The 27,504-nt window shown below is 42.5% G+C and overlaps 2 protein-coding genes across 3 annotated transcripts; one reads left to right on the forward strand and one right to left on the reverse strand.

Moving 5' to 3' along the window:
• trim47 (tripartite motif containing 47) lies at window positions 1-7,729 on the forward strand. The gene is made up of 8 exons (XM_061701680.1): window positions 1-291; window positions 783-994; window positions 2,997-3,042; window positions 3,766-3,861; window positions 3,946-4,170; window positions 4,843-4,865; window positions 5,015-5,136; window positions 5,821-7,729. The coding sequence occupies exons 1-8, from the start codon at window positions 109-111 to the stop codon at window positions 6,348-6,350; spliced, it is 1,437 nt and encodes a 478-aa protein (XP_061557664.1). The 5' UTR covers window positions 1-108; the 3' UTR covers window positions 6,351-7,729.
• On the reverse strand, window positions 6,636-24,266 carry LOC133415565 (tripartite motif-containing protein 3-like). Of its 2 annotated transcripts, XM_061701678.1 has the most exons (16): window positions 23,679-24,266; window positions 21,545-21,724; window positions 19,521-19,650; window positions 17,788-17,898; window positions 17,256-17,407; window positions 16,034-16,316; window positions 15,442-15,540; window positions 15,225-15,377; window positions 14,543-14,924; window positions 14,041-14,144; window positions 13,802-13,969; window positions 13,449-13,617; window positions 12,221-12,262; window positions 11,040-11,110; window positions 10,819-10,959; window positions 6,636-9,077 (listed from the first exon to the last, which is right to left on the reverse strand). In XM_061701678.1, exons 2-16 carry the CDS (start codon window positions 21,679-21,681, stop codon window positions 8,925-8,927), a joined length of 2,295 nt encoding a protein of 764 aa, XP_061557662.1. In that variant the 5' UTR covers window positions 21,682-21,724; window positions 23,679-24,266; the 3' UTR covers window positions 6,636-8,924. The 2 variants fall into 2 exon arrangements, with proteins under 2 accessions (XP_061557662.1, XP_061557663.1); XM_061701679.1 differs by lacking the exon at window positions 12,221-12,262.
• Window positions 24,267-27,504: the final 3,238 nt, after the last annotated feature.

Consider the following 27,504-nt stretch of genomic DNA (forward strand, 5'->3'; position numbering starts at 1 on the left):
GGCTTCCGGTTGTGTTTGTGTACTCGGCTCTGGCTCTGGCTGCGGCTGCTCGTCGTTGCCTGCCTGGCTTCAAACCAAACAAAACAAACGAACGACGACAACAACAACATGGCTACGGCCGCGTCGTCCGGTGACGACGTGAGGAAGGAGCTGACCTGCGCCATCTGCCTGGACTTCTTCAAGGACCCGGTCATCCTCAAGTGCGGACACAATTTCTGCCGCTTCTGCATCTGCATGCACTGGGACGAAAATGGCGGAGACTACGGCTACCATTGCCCGCAGTGTCGAACGGTAAAGCCATTCGTTAAAGAGTTGTTTGCGTCTTATTTTTTGTTTGTGGTGTTGGCGAAACCGCTTTAGCTTTCTTGTGCTAGCAGGCGTTAGCACGCCTGCCCTAGCATCTTCAAAGGAAACAGTCCTTTTGACACGTTTTTTCTTCGAAGCCACTCAAAGGAGACTTGAATTGCATTCGTTAACTACTTAATAACGTGTCTGCCGACATCCTCGCTCGGACTGGTCGCCAGCCTATTCATTTTCCTCTTTTCTTTGGTGTGAGGCTAAGAAAGGTGACCTTGTTCTTGTCTCGCTCTTATCACTTTGCTGTGAGACAACGCAAGATGTCTGTCTTGGGGAGAGGGCACCAGTTGCATATGGCAGGCAGATGATAACCGTCGCTTCACGTGGGTGTCTATGACCTCGCTTGAGGAGGAGTAGGCAGACACTTCACAGCAACGGCCATTCTCGTTGGTCTTAAACGGATTCTTTTCCATTTTTCCATTCAGGTGTTCAACAAGAGGACCTTCACCAAGAACTACCTGGTGCAGAACCTGGTCGCCAAGATCGACGACCTGGAGTGCTTGGGTTCGAGTCCGACGCCCGCCAAGCCGCTCAAGGTGGACGGCAAGTGTGAGCTGCACGGCGAGGAGCTCAAGTTGTACTGCCAGACGGACAAGAGGCCCATCTGCGTGGTGTGCAGGGAGTCCCGGGCGCACAGGTAAACGGGCTTTCGCGAACGTAGTGAGGGCGTTTATCCGGCATTATTTGCCATTTTGCCGCATATCGGCATCAGCTTTTTTTTTTTTTTTAACACAGAGTTATTTTGGCTGTGATGCGAGCCTCTATGTGACTTCTCTCTCCAGCATTGTCCCGTCCACAGCACCGCCCGATTGGTTACCCTTGCACAGCCACTGCACGGGTAACGGCCAATCAGCACGCAGTAAAAGCCACGCAATGCACGCACAGCGCTCTCGGTCTCACACACGCGGGACAGAGAAGAGAAAGTTTTAACAAACGCCGACAATCCGGGGAGAAAATTAACGTTACAAAGGTAAGTTAAGGCAGCAGACTCTGCATAAATTGTAATAAAGCCTAGTCCTCTACAATGCACAACTACTTTTAACATGACTATGAGCCTATTAATGTTTTTTGTATATGTATATCTACATACACATGCAGCAGCTTTGCTCGCTCGCGGTCCCCGAAAACATGGTGCTAATCACGTGAATTTTTATTTTAGAATAAATTTGTACTTTGAATTATGTAAAGCACATTGAGTTACCTTGTGTATTAAATTTACATGGACTGTATAAATAAAGCTGCCAGTGCCTTGCCTTGAGCTAGCCCCCGGTAATAGACAACGGGGGAAGAGGTTAGCTCGCAGGCTAACACCCAGCTAGCTGCTAAGTTGCCGCGTCAAGCATACGTATTCGGGGTTCCGGGGAGAGTTTTCACCCTCATAATATTGATAGGGAAATAGTGATAAAAGTAAGAATTGTCTGCGAGTTGAGAGAGAAGGATAGTAAAATGTTGTTTTCTTGCAGGGAAGTATGCACGTTGAAGGGATGGCTAGAGAATTGTGTGCGTGACAGCGAAGCTTTCATGTCTAAAGCTGTTGTAAAATAATCACTGTTCCGCTGCTCCGGGAGGAGCAGGCAGCTGCGGAAGGACGGAGACGGACGCAATAGGCGACGGAGAGAACGCGATCGCGTGGATGCGACGTCGGGCTCGCACTTGCGACCTGCCGGCCAGTAGCTGCGTTGAGGATGGGCCGCATCTTTACCTCAAGGGGCCAGCCGCCGACAAGTGGAAAGGGGGCCCACTGCGCCGGTGGACTTGACAACTCAAACTCTGTTTTATTTACGTGACCAAACTTTAGGGAACTATTTGTTTAAATTTGCAGTTAACTTAATAAGAGATGCTGCTGACCCTGGGAACTCCCGGCACCTTTTGTTTTTGAACTTTAAACAACAATTTTATTATTATGTAAAACCTTGACTCAAAAACTAACATGTTGCAAGTATGAAAAGCTGTTTAATAAATGTGCTTAAAGTCGTTTAAATGAAGTAAAGGGTTGGAGTTTTTATTTATTTTTTAAATTTTGACACCAATATTTTCATTTTGAGTGCAAAACGAATATCGGCTCAAATTATCGGCCTCCTTGGCTACTAATAATCGGTATGGGCCCTAGAAAAACAAACAAATCGGTCTATCACTAATTGAACGCATCACCCGTCCCACGTTAAATGTTGCAGCGTTACTGAACATAACATGGCATGTAAAAGGTTTGAGAACACGTCACCATGATACAGAAAGTTTCGCTGAACACGTCAATATGGCGTGTAACGTGTTGCCGTGGCACATGTTAGTATGTCACTGGCAAATGATGTCACCGTGCCATCTAAATGTGTTAACATGTCGTCGTGGCACGTAAAATGGTACTCTGTTGCTGAACACGTTACTGTGGCAGGTAACGTTATCGTGGCATTTAAACGTGTTACTCAATACGAGGGCCTGGCTGATTTTTTTGGGGGGGCTCATGCCGATTCTGCTATTTGGCAGGATAAAATTCTGATAACCGATTAATCGGCCCAAAAAAAAGAATACATTTAACTTCTTTTTGGGTCGTTTAGCATGTAAACTTCACCCATAGTGCAAATGTTGATGATTGCAGTGTGTTGGGTTTAAAGGCGGTATCTTTTTTTTTTTTTGTCTTTCAGACATCACGAGGTGGCTCCAGTCTCAGAAGTTGTCCATGATATGAAGGTAATTTTTTAATTTGTTTTTAAATCTGATTTGATTTCAACTTGAAAGAAAACAAAGGCGACATCATGCCGTATCTCGGCGACGAAGTAGTACTTCCTCGTCCAATTCGTTCAAGTTGCTGTGATGTCATCGTAACCGTTTGTTATCAGAATCAGAATCATCTTTATTTGCCAAGTATGTCCAAAACACACAAGGAATTTGTCTCCGGTAGTTGGGGATCCGTGTTGAGAAGATTACTTTGGAAATGCACTTAATAATAATAGCGCAACTATTTCAAATTACTTTCTCAAAGTAATGCAGATAATTTAATTACATTTGAATTATTAATTTTAAATGAGTGCATTAACACGATCCTTGGATGCCCCCCCCCCCCCAAAAAAAAGTGGATTAAAACTATAATAAACGTTATGAAAATCTTAAACTAATAGATTGAGCCACAAGGTAGCACATATTTTGGAAAAAAAAATTCAGATTACAGCAGAAATGGCACATGATCGCAGAGAGCCAATCACAAGCGTTGGCTTTAGAAGGAGGAAGTCATGTGAAAAAAAAATCAGCTTTTTTTTTCAAATGGAACTAAAATAGTTATGGAAATTTGCCGTGCGGGCACATATTCAGCAGCGGCTATTTTCTGACATTGTCATTCTTAGTTTGGGTCGTCTTAACGGTGATGTTTTTGTGTCTTTGCTGTGGGCTTACTTGTTCGGCGCGCGTTTGTTTCAGATGGAGTTGCGTCTGCGTCTGATGGAGCTCAACTGGCACAAGTCTCAGTGCCTCAAAGTCATCGCTGCCGACGAGCGCACCGTAACGGACGTCAGGGTACGCGCGCTCGAAATTTCTCGTCCGTACGTCGACGACGTTCCGAAACGAGTGAAGGAAATGTGCGTGCGTTTGGCGCGTCAGATGAAGAAGCAGCGTCTGAAGGAGAAGGTGGAGGCGGACGTGGGCGCGCTGGTCCAGTTCCTGCTGGACGAGCGCGACTCCCTGCTGGACAGCCTGGACGCCGAGGAGGTGGCGGCCGTGGCCGTGGCGGACGACAACCTGGAGATCGTCCGCGCCGAGGCGGCCGCCGTCGCCAAGTGCGTCGCCGACATCCACGCGCACGTCGGCGGGGAGACCACCTTCGAGGTCACGCGCGCAACACGCCACAACACGATACTTTGTCGTCGTTAGGATTTGATTCTCATCAAATTGAGATGTTGACCTCGTTGTCTTAAGATTCTTATATTATTCATTACGGTTACGACTTTTTACCAATAGTATTATAAAATCCCAACTTTTTTCAAAACATGACTCTTTGTTAAATTTGGGCTTTCTGCAAAAATAATTTTCTTCTCCTAAGATTTCTGCTTTTTTTCTCGTAAAATCCTTTCCAGAAAAAAGAAAAAAAAAATGTTGCCACAATTTTCCTCATCATATTTGGGCTTTATTCAGGCAAAATTGTAACGTTTATTTATAAAATTGACTTTTTTTTGCAGTTCATGAATGCTGCTTTTTGTGAAATTAAGTTCTGACTTTTTTGATGCAAATTGCAATTTTTTTCAAATTGCAACGATTTTTCATGTAAAATTCTCGTAATCCAACTTTTTTCATGTAATATTTTGATTTCATTCTCGTCAACTTAGTTTCTTTGTCCTCGTTATGATGAAATTCTTGTCAAAGTTTGAACGGATTGAAACCGACAAAAGGATTTTTTGTGGAAGAAAAAAATGTATTGTCATACTTTTACAATGCAAACACAAACACGCTGTATTTCGAATGGTCTTTTTTTTTTTTTTTTTTTTGTCTGTCTTCCATCAGAGCCTGGTTGAGACCTTCAACGAGTAAGTCTGTTATTTCCTTCTGCTACCGATGTTGCCGTCCTCCGTTTTGTGGCGTTTGTTCGGTGACGTCACCTCTCAGCGTTCCCGCAATTTCGGATTTCCATGAGACGTCCGGTCATGAATATTGCTGAAGTTGTGTCGCGTGTCAGGGCGGTGCACAGCAAGCCGTTCGCCGAGGTGGAGCCGGTCAGCAGTCCCACCGAGTTCACGGACTTCTCGGGCCCGTTCCAGCTCATCATGTGGAAGAAGATGATGCACGTGCTGCACACCAGTGAGTCGCTTCGCCTCCATTTTACACCACGCCTCAAGTCACGCAACTGTTAAAATAAAGAAATAAAATAAGTAAACTATATAGTCATAATAATCTAATAATAATACAATATTCTTGGGAAGATTTTGAGTTTTTGCAGAGCAGACTAGTGAAGCAGTCACAGATACTACAGTAGAACATAATGATGGCGACCCCAAGTGGACAAAAGTCCTACCTCCATCTCGCATGCATTTTATTGTTGGTAACGCAAAATCGATTTTCAGCCGATGACTCGACGGGAGTTGGCACGGTGGCCGACTGGTTAGAGCGTCAGCCTCACAGTTCTGAGGACCCGGGTTCAATCCCCGGCTCCGCCTGTGTGGCGTTTGCATGTTCACCCCGTGCCTGCCTGGTTTTCTCCGGGCACTCCGGTTTCCTCCCACATCCCAAAAACATGCATGAATTGGAGACTCTAAATTGCCCGTAGGTGTGACTGTGAGTGCGAATGGTTGTTTGTTCCTATGTGCCCTGCAATTAGCTGGCAACCAGTTCAGGGTGTGCACCGCCTCCTGCCCGATGACAGCTGGGATAGGCTCCAGCACGCCCGCGACTCGAGTGAGGAGAAGCGGCTCAGAAAATGGATGGACTCGACGGGATGATGGGGAGAGTACCGGATTGTAAAACTGTCCCGTCCTGTGCTTCCAGTGCCCCAGAACCTGACGCTGGACCCGGACACGGCGCACCCCAACCTGCACATCTCGGACTTCGACACGAAGGTGGAGGAGCTGCGCACCCGCAGCCAGGAGCCCGACCTGCCCGTGCGCTTCACGCGCTTCTGCGGCGTGCTGGCCACGGCGCAGTACTGCGGCGGGCAGCACTACTGGGAGGTGGACGTGCGCGACAAGGGCGTGTGGTACCTGGGCGTCACCACCGAGGGCAGCAACCGCAAAGGCTTCGTCAGCCTGGCGCCCTCGGCCGGCTACTGGAGCCTGTGCCTGCAGGACCGCCTGTACGCCAACGGCGAGGACGGCCGCGTGCCCGTGGCCGACTACTGGAACTCGCCGCGCGTGGGCGTCTACCTGGACTACGACCGCGGGTGCCTCAGCTTCTACGACGCCGTCACCATGAAGCGCCTGTACGTGTTCGACACGTGCTTCATGGAGCCCGTGTACCCGTTCTTCAGCCCCGGCAAAAACGATCCGGGCAGCCGGCTTTGCATCTGCCACTACTACTGACGCCGAGATCCTCGATTCAAGCGCGGCGACGGGTGACCAAATGAAATTGTTTTTTGCCGATCCAATGTTCTTGCTGCCTTTTAAAATGTTTCAAGACCAATTTCTCACGATGTTTTCCCTGTGAAACCGACCCGACGGGCTGCTCATTTTTACGTAAACATTTTAATTCGCTGTTATCTGTTCTACTTTTTGTGGTTTTAAGCGTTTTTGTGTGTGTACCCCCACCCACTCCCAAAATTAGCAGTCATGTCATACGGAGTTTAATGTGAACATTTTGATTAAAAGTTTAAAGTTTTACTTTTCATGGTTTCAACTTTTCTTTTTTAATTATCTACTCCCCTAAACTAGCATTGTCAGGTGGTGGTTTTTTTTATTATTATTTTGTCAGGTGGTCTTTTTGTTTTCAATTTTTGTAATTTTGTTTATGTCAAACTAACTCGACAGGCATCATCATGTAATTATTATTTCCGGATTTTCTGCTACAAATGTTTTATTTTTTTATTATTAATCCCTTTAATTCCTACGCAAGTATAGAAAAATGCGGAATTTTATTTCATAAATTTCCAGGTCTGTCTGGAGAAGTATGGAATTGTTGTCCTATTGTATGGAAGGATATTCATATTTCCAAGACTGTTACAACAGCTCTTTTTTTTCTATAACAAAAAATGATATCTCAAAGAAACAAATGTGAAAGAGCGCATGGTGTTCGAACAAGGTTTCAAAATAGGTTTAGTGGTTTAAGAGAGGGTCAGGTTTTCAAAACCGGGTTAAGAGTTTCAAAGTAGGGTTTCAAAACAGGCTTAGGGTCTCAAATTAGGGTTCCAAAACAGGGTTAGGGTTTCAAGGTAGGGTTCCAAAATAGGGTTACGATTTGAAATTAGGGTTTCAAAAGAGATTTAAGGGTGTCACGTTTTGCAGTCGTCAAACTTTTTTGTTCTCTTTTCGTCTCCAAACCGCTACCAAAATTGATCAAACTGATTTAAGGGGCTGTAAAATGTTTTTTTTTTTTTTTTTTTGCAAATTCTGTTTTATTTCATTTCAAGTATTTTTTTTTCAGGATTCATCAGTGCCATATAAAGTTCAATATGTAATGTATATAAGGATGATCTCTTTATTGTATGTTAGAGTTACCGTCTAAACGGGATTTAAAAAAATTAAAAAGGGGGGAAAAAAAGTGCTCGTTTGATTCGTTTTTACGACCACGACACTTTTTGTAAATGTTTTTATTTACAATGAAACTTTATTTGTCATGTTTGGTGTCAGCTGCTGTTTCATTCACACAGAAACACACACACACACACAAAAACAAATATACACATATACATTTCTATATATTACTCTTCTTACATGATATACAGTGCTGGTACAATAAATGTTTTGGCAGGAGTTTGGTTTTGATGTTTCGGCAGAATTATAAAAATATTCCTATTGGGAGTCCGCTACAAACACTAAAGTTGGGCTCATTTAGCTTCAATTAGTTATGTACAATTAGAGAGGGGATTTCTTCTTCAGTTTGTGCTTTGGATAACGGAAAAAAAGAACGAGTTAGCATTGGACAATAAAAACGTATAATTTAGACTTTTCCCTTAAAATAGCCACGTAACATTTTTTGTCAGTACAATTTTACCACGTAATATTCCGAATCTTATTTTTTTCTTATGACATTACTACTTCGTTAATCCTGCATTTTTTGTGCATCTTTTTTTTTTTTTGCATGTTCGTTATGCAATAATTTTTGCCCAAAACTATCGTCGTAAAATATTCTGACTTAACTCTGTAAAAATAACTTATTTTACAAAATTCCGATTTTTTTTTTGTCTCAACATTCTATTTTTTTAGGAAGAGTCAGACTGGTAAAATTCCGATTTTTTTCAGATCTCGTCTTTGTAAATTGTTTTTTTTTTTTTTCAAAATGTTTATACTGTTTTCCCATAAAAAGTTTTCGACGTGAAATATTAGATTTATCCTTATGAGGTAAAAAAAAAAAGAAAAATATTTTTTTTTTCGCCCCCAAAAACACCATAATTCTTTGCTGGAAAGTATTACACATTTTCATGTAAACATCTCTTGCAACCTTAATTTACACGTATTTAGTAATTAATAATTATAATTTGCACTGTTATTGCAACTTTTTCCTTAAATGTTACAAAATCTTTTCACAAATGATTTTTCAGAATATTGCAATTGATACTCTTCCTTTTCCTCTACGTAATATGACAACTTTCTTTCTCGTAATGTAAAAAGAAATTCTCATAAAATTGAACAATCGTTCCTGCTAAAGATCATTTACGCATTACGTTAATAATTTCGCGGGACAACAGATGTTCATCGAATTTTCTGGAATTTCAAGAAAACTTCACTGATGTAAAATTCAGACTTTGTAAAACGACAACGTTCTCACGTGATGTTGCGTCAAGGGTTGAGCGTGCAGCTGGAAATGTTTCATTGTGTTCGGAAACGAGAGGACGTTTTGTACGGATCTAGCTACCAAAAGACAACAACAAAAACCACAAAAGTCCGTTGCGGGGATTCCCAGTGGCTTGTTTCGTCGGCTAGCTTCGGGAGCGACGGGTACTACTGCAAGTATCTGTAGACCTTGAAGCAGTGGTTTCCCGAGTCCGCCACGGCCACGTGTCCGTCCGAGGTGAGGGCGAGGCCTTGGGGGCCGTACAGCGGGTCGGCCGACGTGTTGATGTACGACAGGAACGAGCCCGTGCTGTCGAAAACCTGACACCGACGACGACGACGACGACAACAACACAGTTAGCACCACAGTTCCAGTTTGGGTTGGACTAGAACTTTTTCTCATATTACCATTTTTTTTCACGTAAATTCTTCTTCTAATTCTTATTTTAAATTTAATTTACATTTAAATTTCCCCCTGATATAATTTTCTTCACCCAAAAATATTTCCCCCCTGCTTTTTAATTTTTGGGTCAAATTTGTATTTTTTCACGTAAAATTATTGTTTTAATATTTCGACTTTTTTATCGCAATTCTTTTTTTTTTTTTTTTTTTTTTTTATAGCTCATATTATAACTTTGTTCAAAGTAAATTTATTTTTTGTTTGACTTTTTTTTACACATAAATGACATTTTCCCCTCATATTGTGATTTTATGGATTTTCTTTGAAACAAGCAAGCGCCACGGTGGGCGACCTGGTTAGAGCGTCTGCCTCACAGTTCTGAGGCCCGGTGTTCAATCCCCGGCCCCGCCTGTGTGGAGTTTGCATGTTCTCTCTGTGCCAGTTTGGGTTTTCTCCGGGGACTCCGGTTTCCTCCCACATCCCAAAAACATGCATGCTAGGTTGATTGACAACTCTAAATTGCCCGTAGGTGTGAATGTGAGTGCGAATGGTTGTTTGTTTGTATGTGCCCTGCGATTGGCTGGCGACCAGTTCAGGGTGTACCCCGCCTCCTGCCCGATGACAGCTGGGAAAGGCTCCAGCACGCCCGCGACCCTTGTGGCTCAGATAATGAATGGATGCAATTTAAGCAATTTATTTTTATTTTGACTTTGTAAAAATGTTTTTACATTTTGGCTTTCTAACACAATTTTTTTTTTTATTTCCCTCATAATATGACTTTTCACTTAAAATGTGTTTTCTCATTACTTTTTCGAAACAATTTTCTTCATTAAAATTTTTTTTCTCATAAAATTACAATCTCTCCTCATATTAATTGACTTTTTCAATGTCAATTTTCTTCCTCCTATTATTATGATGTTTTCACACCCAAAAAAATTTCAGTTCCCCTCATATTATTATTATTCACCAAAAAATAAGTGTTTTGCATGTAATAACTATTTTTATATAAAATATTTTTTTAATTTGAAATATTTCTCCGTCAAATAATTTTTTCCTCTTATTATTACGATGACTTTGTCACATAAAAATACTTATTGTTGTTATTATTATGACTTTTTAAAACATAAAATAAAAATATTTTGTCATGTAGTTTTTTTTATTTATACAGATAATTACAATGTTTTAAGAAGTAAAAATAAACATTTTCTATCATGATTTTTTTTTAAACGTAAAATTATTATTTCCTCATATTACTACGACTCTTAAATGTAAAATTAACATTTTCCCTCTTATTATTATGACTTTTTTCATATAATATTAGCACTTTTTATGTGAACTTCTGACTTTTCCGGTAAATTACAATTTATCATTTTATTCCCATTTTTTAAAAGTAAAATTACAACTTTGCTCTCATTTTATCCAAACTTTTTCTCCACATCCGTAACATTTATTTGTGTCATATTATTGCAACTTTTCCGGTCAAATTACAACTTTTGTGGGTTTTTTTTGATTCCCACTTTTCTCACATTCAATTACAACTTATTTTCATATTACTCCAGCTAAACTAAAGTTTATTGTCAATTGATTCGGCCTTTTTTTTCTGGTCATATTGTGACTTTTTCTCGGCCAGATGACAATATAGATCGCCGCTTTTGCGGTCACCTGTATCCTGCTGTTCCCCCAGTCGGCGACGATGATGTTGCCGTTGGCGTCGACGGCGACGCCGGTGGGCGCGTTAAATTGACCGTTGCCTTCGCCGTGAGAGCCGAACTTGAACAGGAACTCGCCGTCGGCGCTGTAAACCTGACAACGGGAAGTAGAGCGAGTCGGGGAAAAAGGTCGGCGCGGCCGGGGGGCGTCGTCGTTACAGAGACGAGTCGTACCTTGACCGAGTGGTTGTGGAAGTCGGTGACGACGATTTCGTTCTTGTTGTTGACGGCCACGAAGTGAGGACCTGTTCGATTCAGGAAGACAAGCAGACAAACGAGTTCAAGCTAAAGCTTTCGCGGGCTGTTCTGATTGGCTTAGAGCGACGTCACTCGAGTCCACTTGCCACCAAGCGCGATGCTTTGCTTCGCTTCACTTCGGGAAAATAATGAGTCGTGAAAGTTTTCCGTGAAAATTTTCAATTTCAATCAAGTAAAATAATTATCACCCCCCCCCCCCCGTAATACTACGACTTCGTTCCAGCGAAATTGAAGCTATTTTTTTTTCAAAATTTCTTCTAATTTTCTTGTAACATTTTAACATTATTTTCCGAAAATTCCGACTTAAGATTTTGAATGATTGCTGACGTGAAAATTAATTTTGTCATATAAAATGACAACATTTTTTGCTGCATATTCAATTCTTGTAGAATTTTTTAACTTAGTTGATTCCAACTTTTTTTCTCACAAGAATTCAACTTTATGCTCATAAAAATAAAAATAAAAATTCCACGGAAAATTCTAACTATTTCCTTGGAATATTTCAATCAGAGTCATTTCTGATTCCGTTTATCTCGTACAAGATGCGACTGTTTATGAAAATGATTTTTCGCCTGTAAAACGACAAATAGAACATCATTAATTCTCGTAAGTTATAACATATTCACGATAAGCAATTTTCGCAAACTTCTATATATTATCATTATTCTTTTAAAATTCCAACTTTTGGATTTCAACTTAAAGGTTTATAATTGCCTATAGGTGCCACAAGATGGCGGCAAAGCACTACTTTACTATGAACCAGCACTTTCGCCCCTCTAATAGAAGCTTCTCCACTGACCTCAACATAGTTCCTTGGTACCAAGATGCCACGAGAGGGCACCGATGCACTGCTTTTATATTAGACGCGGCCTGAGCACAAAAAGCGCTTGGTGGGAACTTGTTGGACTCGTCATGCGCTACCGTGGGGATCACTGACCCCCTCTAGTGGTTAGTTTGGAGCACGACACAGTGATCATCACAGGGAACAGGAAGTGATGACGGGGAGGGTTAACGAGGAGGAGGAAGTGGTCATCAGCACGACAAGCGGCGTAAGACAACAAGTCCACTCCACACGCACGCGGCTGAAAAGTACTTACTGAACACTGAGCCTGACTTAGTTACGTTTGGGAGAAGTTTGTCTGAGTGGAGAACAAACAGACGCACAAAAGCGCAACAACACAAAGACACAAGAAAACAACAACATAAGAAACCAGAACATACGACAACACGATGTGCCACATGATTATATTATCACTTCCCCCCCCCCCCCCCCCCCAAAATATGGCTTTTTTCTTGGGAAATTGGGAAAACTCTTTTCCACACAAGAGGAGCATTTTTTCCTCACGTTCTGATGTTTGTTAATGTCTGGAAAAAATAAAGACTTTTTTCAGGGTCTTCTGATTTCATTCTTGTAAAACCATTTTCTGTAATATTTGACTTTTTTTCCTCAGAATATTCCGCCTTTTTCTTGAAAATGACAACTTTCTAAAATCAAAATGATTTTTTTATAAGATTGAAACGTTTTCATTTTCTTGAACTATTTTTTTACACGTGATTTTTTTTCCTCATGAAATTGCAAACTTTCTTTTTGACTAAGATTTTTCCACTGCTGCTTAGTTTCTTCAAAATGTGTGATTGTTATAAATATCATTTCAAGTTTTCCTTATCATATTCCTTCTTTTTTAAAATATAATTATGACTTTATTCTTGTAAAGTTAAAACTTCATTACATGAAAATTATGACTTTATTCCAGTAAAACTAAACCTTTTTTTTTTGTTTGTTTTTTTTTGGTTTTTTTTACACAAAATTGACTTCATTCCGGTAAAAGAAATATTTTAAATGACATAAAACTGACTTTATTCCTTAAAAAAATTTCCCCCATAAAATTCTGACTTTAATTCTGTAAAATTAAAATTTTAACATTACATTCTGACTTTATTGTTGTATAATTGAAACTGTTAACCTTAAAATTCGGACTATTTTTGTAAATTTACATATATTTTTTTTAAATTTTAATTATTATTTTTGTACATACAATTCTGACTATATTCTTGTTAAATGACAATATTTCTACGTGAAATTATGACTTTATTTTTAAAACGTCATTTGCAATATTACTCTACAATATAAAGACATTTGGGAACATATTATAATCTTGTAATCTTGAAAATGGCTCTAGGTCAATGAAATTACTTTATAAAACCGGTCACAAATGATTGACCCCTCTCTTGCATAGAGGTCATTCCCGGAGCGCAGGTGTTGTCCCTAATGTCGTGTCTTATCCCGTAACGATTTCAGGTGCGCTTAGCGAGCGTGCGGTGGACCTGCAAATTGCCTGTCGGAAACGCCGCGTCCCCCGAACTTGGTGACGAGCTTCCCGTTGGCCTGGAAGATGAAGACGCAGCACGCCTTGTTGTCCACCGCGATGATGTGGCCGTTCTTGTCCACGGCCACGCCCTTCGGACCCATCAGGCGGCCCGACCCGATCTTGTTCTGCCCCAACAACAACAAGCACATTTGCACGCAATTGGGGTTTCTCAGAAGATTGCGCCCTTTTTCTTGAAACATTGGCACAAAGTAACAAAGGGTGACGCAGGACGGCGTGTCGTCATGCGTTACCATGTGTCAACGTGTGTTAGCACGTGCCACCATATCCCGGAGACGTCACAGGCCTCACCTTGAACTTGCCGTCCGGGGAGAAGATGCTGACCCAGCGGTTGTCGTAATCGGCCACCACGATGTCGCCGTTGGAATCCACGCCGACGCCGGTGGGGCGCTGCAGCTGGCCCGGCGAGCGGCCGCGGACGCCGAAGCGCATCTTGAACTGGCCGTCGTTGGAGAAGATCTGAGCGGAACGCTTCTCATCATGAGCGTGACGAGGATGAGGGGGGGGGGACAAAAGTGCTTGACACCGACCTGGATGCATTGATTGTTGCTGTCCGCCACCACCACTCGGCCGTCACCGGACGCCGAGATGCCCTGGACGTTGGTGAACTCGCCTCGCTCGCGCCCTCGGGATCCTGGAAAAATGCCAGGGAAAAAAACGGTGTGTATGACACGCGAGAACACGTAAGATCATGACACATCACAATACATGACACACGATTATTGGAAAAGTGAAACAACTATTGTATATACAAAAAATTAAAAAAAAACTTTGAAGTGTAATATTAAGACTTTATTTGTCATGTAAAATGAGTTTTTGTCACTTAACATTATGACTATTCATCTTGTAAATGTGTAACTTTTGAACAAAAAACTTAAGACCACCTCCTTGTAAATCGTAAAATGAAGACTTCATTCTTGTAAAATGACGACCATTCGTTGTCTTGAAGAAAACGCATGACAACACATGGCGAGAGATTTTGACCCGCATGAAGACATGCGCAAAAGCGCGCCATGTCGATCCTCGGCTCACCGACTCTGTAGATGAGCTCGTCCTCGATGGGGTTCTCCTTCTTCTTAACAGTGCCGTACATGCTGGAGGGCCGCCTGAGCGCCTTCTGCCGGACGTGGCCGGCGGCGCCACCGGGCGACTTGACGCGGCGTTTGACGTCGTCGGGCGAGGGCGTCACGTCGCGGGGCTTGACGGCGCGCAGGCGGAAGGGGCTGCCGCCCACCGGCTGCCCATACAGGCTCAGCGCCAACGCGTACTCGCCCTCGCCGCGCAGCGCGTAGCCCACCTCGTACGTGCCGTTCTTGTTATCCGTCACTTCCGTTTCGGCGGCGCGGCTGCGGTCCCCCACCGACGTGATCTCCGCTTTCAAAACCGCGTTACCCGTCCTCACTAGTTTGCCGTCCTGGGGGGGAAAAAAATGTGATTTCTTTATTTGTTTGGGGACAAGATGGTGGCAAAGCACTTAAAACGGAGAGGATCATAAAGCATCAACACCATGCTTCTAGAATGTACACGATCGCGAACCCATGTTTCATAAACAACTGTATTCAGTAGTTAAATGATTTAACAGAAACAAACCACCTTCACATGAATAGTATTAGCGTCTCACAAGATTTCGACTTCAAGCCTGCGTACGTCCCTCTCGCACTGGTTCAATGGCTTTATAGTATTGGTATGAATGATCAAAAATCAATATTATTACTTTGTCTTTGGTGGTGACGGTGATGCTGTGGCGCTGGCCGGTGGTGGCGTGGCGTAGACCCTCGCCCGTGGCCACCGAGGTGTGAGCCACCGCCGACGTGGTCAGCAGAACGCCGAGATTCTGGATGGACCGGCGCAGACCTTCAGTCTCCACCTGAATACCAAGAAATTCAAGTTAGGTCGAGATCACTGTCACAAAAACCGCGCTAAGAGTGTACCTGACAGTCCAGGTGTGCGTTCTGATGCGGTCTCTCTGGGAAGTCGTGTCTCGCCACCGCCGTCACGCGCTCACTCATTTGCTTCTGGACAAGCAGAACCTGAACACAACCCACAAATCCAACATCTTTTTTTGGAACCTAGTCTTCGTTATTCTAAAAAAGTCCACTAGAATATCACTATGTCAGGATTTTGGAGGACGAAATGAGTGAATGATCCTGAACGCAGTTACTGCGGTGCAAGCCTGCCCGTATTTGAAAGTGGTTGCTTAGCGGACAACCACAAAATAGCATGGACGCCTTTCCCGCTTGTTGATATATCGCTGTCCTACATATGAACAATAGGCAAACACGAGACGCCTATATAAACTGTAGGCACGCAGTTTAAGGCGACGCTAAGCTAGTAGGGGCAAAGTTTGTGAACGGCACGAAAACCAAAGTAACAAGGATGCCAGCACATGGATGCCCACAATGCTGTACAATCACAACAAGAAAACAGGGAAGAACCCTTCCTAATTAAGCATTTTTCTCAAATGGTCTGTATTAATAGCACATGCTTTGACATTCCCAAAAAACGTGTGGCGGTGTCGCTGACCTCCGTGGCGCTGCCGTGGTTCAGCGCTTGCTCGGTGAAACTGCAGCTGCTCTGGATGTGATCCCTGCCTTGGAGGAGAGCCGCCAGCTGGGCCTCGAGGACCTTCTGCTTGGCGCCGCAGATGTTCTCCAGGTCGGCCACCAACGTCGTCTTGCGCCGCTCTAAGGCTCGCTCCAGCTCCTGGAAAGTGCCGGTTATCTCCGCCACCGCTCCGTTCTTGCGCTCGGTCAGCTGGCGGGAGATCTCGCTCACCAGCTCGATGGCCGCCGTGAGCTGGGGCAACCTGCGGGAGGGCGCCGCAGGGATTTTGTCACCTGGTGCGGTGCCAGTTTCCAATTTCCATACAGTGAAACCCTGCATGTTCGCAGCTCAGCATTCACAAATTGACCTATTCGTGGATATTTTTCAAGAATAAAAGTATTACTTTGCCGCCATCTTGTGCCATTTGTTGAAGTGAGTTGAGGAGTTTCATTTAGACAAAAGTAGTGCTTTGTGGAATCTATAGGCAGTTACAAAAGCTTTTTTAGGGGTCAGTTTTGTATGCTCTGTTTGTATATGTTGCTGCTCCATGTGCCAATATAACAGTTGTTTAAATAATAATAATTACTGTAACATACTATATACCGGAGCCATTTGTGTCCCCACGAAATTAAATGCAGTCCTGTCCAACCTGGTTTATAGATTTGTTGCCTTTCCTGATCAGGACTCTTTTGTAAAATAGATTTTTAATCTCAATGAGGTTTTGGTGGCTAAATAAAAGTTAAATGAAAAAAAAATATATATATATATATATATATATATATATATATATATATATATTTATCAGACATGACTGTGGGCGAGTGGTTAAAATCTCGGCACAGTCAAGGCACAAACAAGGGCAGAAAAAAATAAAGTTGCCTAAGATTGGCCAGTACACATTTATAAATTAGTTAAAAGTTGTAAAATCAGATTGTTGAAAAAAGACAGAAATGTAAGTTTACTTTGAGAGAGTTGCAACAAGCAAATTGATTTATTGGAACGGGCTGTATGCTAATTTCCATTCGCCCATCTATGGCGTTTCACATTATACGTTGGCAGACATGATATGGTTTAGTTAAACATGTTGGGGTTTAAACACGAAATGTTTCCTTCTCTTTTGTTTTACGTGTCAGTTTTACAGTCAACTTCAACTGCAAGTGACAAATAAACAGCTTGAGGCTGACGAGCCGATGCCAGTCACCTGCTGCGGATGGCGTCCAGCTGGCTCTTGAGTCCCGCCTTGTGCTGCTCCACGACGTCGCGCAGCGGGACGGTGACGTGTTCGCGGTGCTCGCATTCCGTGCACTCCAGACACATGGCAGTCTCGCACGACTCGCAGTAGAACTCCATGACCTGCAGGGGGGGGGGACAAAGTGTCATTGGGGCGCTGGATGAAGCAGAAGCACTGACCAACAATTCCAACCTAAATTGTAATATTTGTTTCATGAAATCGTATTAATTTATTCCCTATAGAGAAGCCTCGTTATTCTGGGGTTCGTGATGGTTTATAGATGCCACAAGATGGCAGCAAAATACTTAATATGCAGAGGATCATAAAGCATCAACACCAAGCAACACCATGCTTCTAGCATACATGAGCCTCACAATATTTAGACTTTTTCAATTCATAATATTGTAATTTTGTCTAATATTGATTGATATGAATATATGAATAGGTGGATTCAGGTAATTCACGTTAGTTCCCAGTGAACTGATTTGTGGTCCCGACGAACCTTCCCCTCATGGTTGGGGCAGCTGAGCGGTTTCCCCACCACCGCGGCGCTAACCGACTCCAGGACGCTGCAGGCCTCAGGTCTCGAACACTCGGACTCTCGTTGCAGGACCTGCGCACAAATAGATTGTTTAACTTTACTTTCACTTTTTGGGGCAACAAGAAAACAATTTACCTTGCCTGATTAGTAAGTACTGAGGTTTTTAGAAGTTGGAGTAGGCCAGATTAAGCCATCAGGCTCCCCTTATGACTCAGACCTATTAAGAGTTTTTAATGACATCCTCCTGGTTAATGACTCTGGGGACTTTGTGTTTCTTGTTCTGCTGTACCTGATTCCAGCGTTTGAAACGTTAGACCACAGTATTCTATTAGCTCGTTTGCAGAACCTGGTGGGCATTAGTGGTAGCGCTCCTGAGTGGTTTAGATCCTATCGGGCACGCAGGTCTGTGTGGGTTAGCCTTGGTGGCTCTGAGTCTCACTCGGCTCCACTGTCTTATGGGGTTCCACTGGGGTCAATTTTAGGGCCCCTGCTGTTTTTGTCTGTATTTGCTGCCCCTGGGTTCCATCCTGACAAGGCAAGTGATTTATTTTCATCGCTATGCGGATGACAGCCAGATTTATGTCCCACTAAATAAAAAGGATACATTTTCCTAAAGGTCACTTTTGCTCTGTCTGGAGGACATTAAAGCCTAGATGGCACTGAACTTTTTGAATCTAATGACAAAAAAACTGAAGTTATGGTGTCTGTAAATCTCCCCATTGACTTGGGCTCCATGACACCCTGTCAAAAGCCAACAGTCTCGAACTTTAGACAGTATAGATAGTAAAATTAATATATATTATATAGTTAGGAATAAACATTGTATTTAAATGTACTACAATAATTTGATTTAAAAAATTTAAAAAATATACAAAAATACAATATATTTTGAAATAAAAGTCAAAACAAATTCATAAAACAGCTATAGATGTTGTGGAACAACATAACTGCAAGAATTATATATATATATATATATATATATATATATATAAAATTATAAAAAAATAACAGTACAAGAAGTTCGTAAGAAATAAAAAATGACTAAATCAATAGTGTTCAAAAACAATTTAAATATTTTACAATGATAAAAAAAAAAACATTAAAATAATTGCATCAACAATTCGACCATGGAAAAAAAACAGATACAGTACAATACAATTAAACAATTTTAAAAAATTAAATGTAAAAATGTTTTTATTAGCTAGATGACAAGGGTTGCATAGGATCTGCCACTGCTTAGGTTAAAAACACAAAAGTAGAATTAGATGAAAATTACAATAAATTACAATACACTAATTAATGAAATGCAAACATTTTTTTTTAATGAAATGAAATTTCTTATTCAGCTCTTTTCATGAGCGAGTCAAAAACTCTCAGTATAACGCAATGTACTTCTGCACCACTACAATAATATTCAATTGTTTAATTTGCTTCGACTTCACTATTTCCGCTTGCAAGTTTGAATAGTGAAAAAGCCCCAGAAGGAGGCGCTATTGCACCCAGCCTGCCTGGTGCAGGTTGAAATTTCATCAGTTGATGTTTTGGCTCTTGTTAAGTCAACTGAGGGGTCCTGAGCTATTCCAGGAGATAAACTGACATTCCCCCGACCTTACATCAGCCCCCCAAAATATGCCCTGTGGGAGCTCTCGCTGTTAAAGGACAACACATGATTGATAACACATCCGGTGTCAAACCTCCATCAGGTTGGTGATGAAGAAGTTGTTCTGCAGAGCGCACACGCCTTTCTCCGGCAGGATGGACGTCTGCCGACATACAGGACACGACAGCGTCAGAGACTCGGGTGGAATATAGTTCTGCAGGCAGCTGGACGGACGGACAGATAGACGGACAATGAGACAGGGAGCTTGCTGAGTATTGTTGCGTATGGTCGTATTTCATTGGAGACCGGGAGGAAGGGGGGACTAAACTGTGTACTTGGGCGCATCTGAACATGAATACAGTAGAACCACGGTTTTCGTGATTTATCCGTTCCAGAAAGTCTGATTAAAACCGAATCGTACGAAAACCAAAGCAATACTACCCAGAGGAATACATGTAAATCCAATTAATCTGTTCCAGACACCCAGCTATATGAACGAAAAATACATTGTATAGGGAATAGCTATAGCTTTAGCATACAGAAAAAAGTGTGAAATAAAAACAAATGACTAATGAAGTGCTTGGATGAACATCTAACATTACTTTTACCTTTATTGAAGTTTTACTTTTATTAACAACTCAAGGCAATCACAAGACTACCGGTCTGCTCAGCAACACTCAGGCCTGTTGGGGCAAGGTCGGTGTAACATCCTGTCAAAAGTCAGGCCTTCAAAGTAAAAGCACGCGAGTATGATAACTGTTTCACCACACTTTCTGTGGCCCCATTGTGGCCTCAAAGACAGCTGAATGCATACAACAGGAAATACGATATTCGTGTTCAATTTACACTCCAGGCAAATGCACAATCCGGATCAGGTCTCGATTCATTACTAAAGAAAACATCAAAGAAAGAAAATGAATCCAGAATGTAAAAAACAAAGCCATGCCAATGTAAACATAACCTCCTCGGTGGAGGTAATAACACACACGCACACACGCTTCAGGCTAATGTGTTGGGGTCCGGGAATGATGGTGGGGGACGCTCAACAGGTGGCTAATGCCGTGAGAATGCCGAGGTTAGCGTCGTGCTTTAGTGTCTTCTTGCGCACACGCTGAAAGTTGACGCCATTTTGTTTGATTAAGATGTGGATGTGGCGGGTGGGTGGGGGGGCACATTGTGAGGAATTTGAGTTTTTGTGATCGTGTGGTGGCGGTTGAAAGCAAAGAGTCAAACAGTCAAAAACAATTCAAACTAAGTCAAAAACTATGTCAAGAACCACGTCAAAGAACAACTTCAAAACCAGTCAAAGAACCTCGTCAAAAACAGACAGCAACCAGTCAAAAAACACATCAAACAAAATCAACCTAGTAAACAACCATGTCAAGTACCAATTTAAAAAACAAGTCAAAACCCAAGTCACAAATCATGACATGGTTCAAGTACGAATTTAAAAATAGCCCCAAAAAAAAACAAATAAAATGGTTTTTTTTTGTTTTTTGTTTTTTTAAATCTGTTATAAAACTGTACTGCAGTGTCCCTTTTCCTCATTTGTTTGACAGCTCACAGTTAGCATCGAATCATCCCAACATCCAACATGTCCAACGGTTGTGCGGCATCCAGACAAAAATGTGTTCACCTCAGCAGGACGACAAAATCCCACGGCCTCAACGCTCAAAGGGAGGATTAATGCCACTTTAATGCCGCCCATTCACTTTACACACGCCCAAATATTCATGGAGGGAAACACGTGGCGCGGTCCCAGTCGGCGTAAGTTTACACAGTCCTTCCTCTGAGGGCACATCCTCGCTGCACCGACACGCCACCATTTGCACCGTCCACGAAAATAGAGCCCTTGGTCTTTGCCTGTGGGCGCAGTATGGCAACAAAGTTAGAAACAGACAAGGAACAGTACAAAATTAAGTCAAGAACCACGTCAGGTACAGAGTCGATAAACAAGTCAAAAACCTGTAAGGAACCACGTCAAAAATCGATTTCAGTACCGTGTCCAAAGCCAATTAACTACAAACATAAACCAGTCAAAAACCAAGGAAATACAAGCATAAATGCAACCACATTAGGTCTTGCTTATTAAATATTATGCAAATGAGGGGGTGTTACCTTTCGCAGAAGGTGTGCAGACAGGGCAGCACTTTGGGGTTGCGGTAGTGGTCCAGACAGATGCTGCACACCAAAAACTGCTTGTCGATCTGACGCACCACCGGACCGGCGGTCCGGCCCGACTCCCGTTTTTCCATGGCCCGACGCTCACGGGCGCTCAGGGCCGCCACGCTTCAAATCCTGCGACAAAAAAAAGGGAAAGTTCGAGCTGCGCCGGGAAGAAAACGGACTAATTCCTTGATTAGGGATAAAAAGTCTTCATTGTTGTTGGGGGATTAATATGGCAGCAAAGAGATCAGGAGGCAAGCCAAGAAAAAGGGAAACAAAGTGACACACTTCTTCGCAGTCATTGAGAATGAACATGAAAAGGAACACGTAAAATAAGTCAAAAACCATGCAGGCATCCATTTTCGGTACTGCTTCATCTTCAAGAGGGTCACGGGCGTGCTGCAGCCCATCCCAACTATATTTGGGCGTGAGGCGCGGTACACCCTAAACTGGTTGCCAGCCAATCGCAGGGCACATACAAACAAACAACCATCCGTGCACACATCCACACCTACGGGCAATTTAGTCTTCAATCAACCTACCGCGCATGTTTTTGGGATGTGGGAGGAAACCGGAGTGCCCGGAGAAAAGCCACGCAGGTACAGGGAGAACGTGCAAACTCCACACAGCCGGAGCCGGGATTCGAACCCTGGTCCTCGGAACTTTGAGGCAGATGTGCTAACCAGTCACGCACCGTGTCGCAAGTCAAAACAATTAAATAAAATTATGTCCCCACTTTCCTGTCGGGGCGCTAGCGAGTCAATTATGGGGAGGTCGTGTACGTCTTTGCTCATTTGGCCTAGCAGAGAAGGCCGGCAACAATTCTGCCGTAGCAAAACGAGTCAAGCACTGCGGACAACCCGACAGACACCAGGGAAAGAGGCCACTTTATTAGGCACAGCATCTAATCCGAAATGTGTGCACATCTGTCACTGCCGGATTTAATGGCCGCCTGCTGTGACTTGACACACAAGCACGCCGAAAAGGAGTGACGAAAGGCTTATGTTGGCAACCAATCTCAATGTGCTTTGTTCATATGAGTGATCACCGGTTCTTTTGAACAGAATAAACCACTGCAAAAAAAAAAAACACGTTCAGAAACTGGCAAAAAATAATGTTGAAATCCTTGTCAATGGAGTCGAAATCCAAGTCAAGAAACAAGTCAAAAGTCAGTCAAGAACAGTCAAAATCCGAGTCATAAACCAGTCTAGTACCAGCTAAAGAATCGCGTCAAGAACCAAGTTGAAAACAGTCAAAAATCAAGCCAAAACCACCAACACCAAATCAAGAACCACATCAAGAATCGGTCGAAAACCGAAGTCTGTATACACACACACACACACACATCATCACCGTGCAATTTCGTTGGTCTAAATTTAGTTGAGTGCATTAGCAGCGAGATCAGGATGCTAAAATAAGTTTGGTGAGAGGGAGAAGTTTCAAAACATCAAAACTATTTCCTCAGGCTGGAAACACACAAAACTAAATGCTATGCTATGCTATGCTATGCTAAACTAGCCGTGATAATCTACAGATGAGAAGTGTGTCAAGTCGTCAGCTGACCAAAATGTACCTGTAATACTTTTGCCTCCACAAAAACGGAGGTTGTAATAAGATTATGGTGCATTCAACACCTCTGGGAAATCTGTAAAATGCCACACAGAAAGTTACTAGTAAAAACAAAAGTCCAAATCCTTTTGGTGGGTCCTGCTACTGTTGTGTGAAGTTGAGGTATAGCCATTTGACCCGATTTTGCGTGCTTTTACTTGTCCCAAATGTCCTAAATCCCAGTTTTCACAAACGCACCATCAGAGAATTAAGACATTTCGTGGAACATTTGCCATGATCCACACAGCTTGTGTGCGCGCCACACACACACACACACACACAAACACACACTCTCTGGCAACAGGAAATGGAATCCAAGGACTTCCTGCTTCCCACTTCCTGTTTTGCTGTCCAGAGGCCGAAAAACAGATGACTTCATAATAGGCAGTACAGTAAACACATCAACTGTCATGAGCTCTCTCACTCTCTCTCTCACACACACACAAACACAAACACACACAGGGCACGTGATACCTACAGTGAGTTGTATGAAGTTCATCATTTTTGGCGGTTTCTAGTGGAATCAGTGCAACAGAGTAAGTATGAGCATGCATCCCAGCCTGTTCGCTCGCTCGCTCGCTCGCCCACAACTTCCTTCCCTTCCAGACCGCTCTCTTACTTTTCCCTTCACACAAACACACACAAATCCACGCACAAATCCACGCGTGGGAAGCCCCTCCCCCTGTGAAGTGCTCCGATTGGCTGGGGAGCGAGGAAGCGAAGTTGGGGGTGGGGGGTGGATTTTGGGGGGGCTGGCATCATGGACCAACAATTTGTGTTGGGTGGCGCGAGGAAATTTAACTCTCTGCTGGCAGGAGAGCGAGGTGGCAAATGTCAGAATTGTGGAAGATGAAGCGGGAATCATCCACTCAGAATCAAAATACACAATCCGCTGCCGCCAGGCCGACCCCTCCCATGTCCAAATTTGGTCCGTTTCATATTTTTCTCAAATCTATACTATCGGTCAGTCCCCAATGTGTGCGTTTATTTTTATTTTATTTTGACAAATTATGACTCAATCAAAAGTGTTGAAAATGGCTAGCTTTCTTTGACGACGCGACGTTTATGGCTCAACAAACATGCCGTTTTTTTGTGGGTTCAAAAAATCAAGCCAAGAGCCAAGCAAAAAAAAAAAAAAAGAAGAAGAAAAAAGTCCAAAAACAAGTTCAAAAAATGACATAATCCAAGTCAACAACCTGTGAAGAAACTATTCAAAACGCAGGCAAGAATCATGTCACAAACTAAGTGAAAACGTACGTAAAACCAGTTTAAACAGTAACCAAAAAGAAGAAATGCCAAATACAAGTTTAAGACTACATTTAAAAAAGAGTCAAAATTAAGTAAAACCAGTCATAAATAAAAAACTGTGCAAAAAAAGAAAGCAAAAACAGTCAAGAACCACAAGTCTAAGTACCGCATTAAAAACAAAGTAAGAAATCGAGTACATAAAAAAAAAAAAAAAAAAGTCAGAAACTTCTGTAGCTCAGGTACCAGTCAACAAAGTCAACTCCCCATGAAGAACTGTGTCAAGAAACAAGGCAAAGAAATAAGAAAAACAGTCAAAAGTAGGCCACAAACAATTTAAAAAAAATAAGTCAAAAACCAGTCAACACCTCAAGAGCCAAGTAAAAAAACAAAACAAAAACAAAAACATCAAGAAGCATGTCAACGAAGATCTCAAAGAACATGTCAAGTAGCGAGCTTCAAAAAGCAAGACACTGGAAAAACAAAAAGGGAGCGTTCCCCTTTATTGCGTTGAGTCTGTCAGCATCATCTCAGCCAGGGTACGCCGCCCACGCAGCACCTTCCCCAAATCCCACCACCATCATCATCATCATCATCATCATCATCCCGTGCCTCGTTGCTGGCGGCTAAGAGGATGAAGAATTCACGAGAGCACCGCAGAGCACGCCGACTGTTTTCGTGTCGCGTTTGCATGATTGCACATCAAGGTTTGATACCAATAATCTGCTTACAAACCATCAACATTAGCGTTCCGCGTTTTGCCCGGAAAGACACAGGAAATCAGCCATTTTGGTTCTAAGCGGCTATTTTAGGGTCAAAAACGGTGTGAACTGCGAACTGTGCTCAAAGCTTCTCCAGTTCTTTACAAACGAGTGTCAGCGTGCAGTGTTACGCAACACGCGGCTGCACGTTCGCGACGGAGATCTTCATCTTCGTGACGTCACGTTCCGGTTAGCTGCCGCTCCACTGGGATATTTAAAGGAACAAATTACTTCAGGATGGGCAGCTCAACCCTCAACCCTGCGGCATATAATCTCCCCCACAAACTACCCGCCACCTCCTCCCCTATCCCGTGCACACACACACACCCCCCCCCCCCCCCCTACGCGCAGCAAAGATTGCGAGTAACGCACGGGAATCACGTGCGCGTTGCATAAGAGTCGCTTCATGTATGTGTTTATTTCCGAGAGGGTGGATTTATTAGTCATTGTGTGCAGGGACAATGAAGGTCAGTGAAGGCGTCGCAGAGTCTCAAACATGTGGCGCCTGTCAAATGGTGATGGCGACGTGCGGCGTTTACATTCAGTTGCCTTTCGATCCGGAGGGAATTCAGACTTAAATGCGAATCGTACATACTGGATGTCTATTCGCATCCTGCATAAACACAACGAGAGCTGAATTTGACGAATGTCTGAAAATGTGATTTTACAAATGTGAGCGCCGCATCAGAGCCAGTATTCTTCATGTTGTATTTACATTGGTCCAAAATGTGGAGACCGGATCAGATCCAGATTAAAGTTGCTGCGATGCTTCCTTAAAAGTTTTCCCATTATAAACGATCTGATGAGATTTGACACTGATATAACTATAGCATGTTCAGTGTTATTTTCAATATTGCTCCTAAATGAATACATATAATACATTTTTCAAATAACAAATAATAACAATAAATAAACAAAAATGTCAATAAAATAAACAAATGTTATCAAATAAGCATTCCATTAAATAATATGAAACAATATTTAAGCATTTAAAAAATCCCATTCAATAAAAACATGGCATTAAATATTTATGCATTCTCCACAAAATATAAATCTTATTAAACAAAAGATGCCATTAAATAATTAAAAGTTATATCAAATAGATGTTTAAAAATGCCATTAAAGAAATATAAATTACATTAAAAGACTAAAAATGCTGTTTTTATTATATCAAATAAATAAAAATCCCATTAAAGAATTCAAAATTATATTAGAAATGAAATTATTATAATATAACAATAATTATATGAATTCAATTGCCATTACATAAATCAAAAGGGCCATTAAATAATTTCAAATTCTATTATATTATTATTAATTACTATATGAAAAAAAAGTCATTGAATAATTAAAAAGATACTGGAACAAGCTAAATAGGTTAACTAAATTATTCATAAAAAGTTAAGCTTGGACATTTTAGATAATTACTTCACATTTTCAATGAATTAATTCAGCTCATTTGATCTATCACCTTTAATCTTACGTTCATTTTGGCACAAAGTCGCCTCTGTAATTAAGAACCAAAACCTGCTTAATCAGCACTCAAGAAACCTCAACTCAACTTTATTAAATACAGCGCTTAAAAAAAAAGATAAGAAAAAGAACCGCAGCTGTAACAAGTCTCAATTGTCCCCCCCCCCCCCCCCCCCAAAAAAAATATATATAATTGGACTTGATTTGACTTCATCATGACTCTAGCATGCCCACCCTCAACCTCCTCCTCTTCCACATTCCTGCCATGCCAGCTGGGCATTCTGCTCTCCACTTCCACCCCCCATCTGCCCTCCCTCGACACCCCCCGGAGGCTTCCCTTTGGAACACTCCGCCAGCATGACAGCCATTTTACACATACGTTCGCATGCATAATACAAATAAAAACAAATCCACTTCGTCATCCTGAGAGTATCGGAGGAGGTGATATCAGGGCACATTCCCTGCAGCATCACTCGAGTACGCGCGAAGCACGGATGGACGGAAGACTTACATACAGGCCAGGGAAGACTTCCGGGCAGACGTCTCAGCGGCGGTCTCTCCTCCTCCGCGGGGGGCGACCACACCCGCATGTCAAACACCACCACGACATTCCCTAATACGCCTCGGGAATATGGGAACAGGCGTGTTAGAAGTGTGTGTTGGCAATAAGCGTGGGTGCGTGTATGTGTGTGTGTATGTCTTTAAATGAGTCGTTGAGAGGGAGCATAGCAGCTGATTGGCCGTAGGGGGAATGGGTGGGGACGGGATGGACCAATGGTGGACAAGATGAGCAGACTGGAGGAGAGATGGCAACAAAGAGGTGTT

Source organism: Phycodurus eques, chromosome 17, assembly GCF_024500275.1.
Source record: "Phycodurus eques isolate BA_2022a chromosome 17, UOR_Pequ_1.1, whole genome shotgun sequence".
Taxonomy (NCBI): Eukaryota; Metazoa; Chordata; class Actinopteri; order Syngnathiformes; family Syngnathidae; genus Phycodurus; species Phycodurus eques.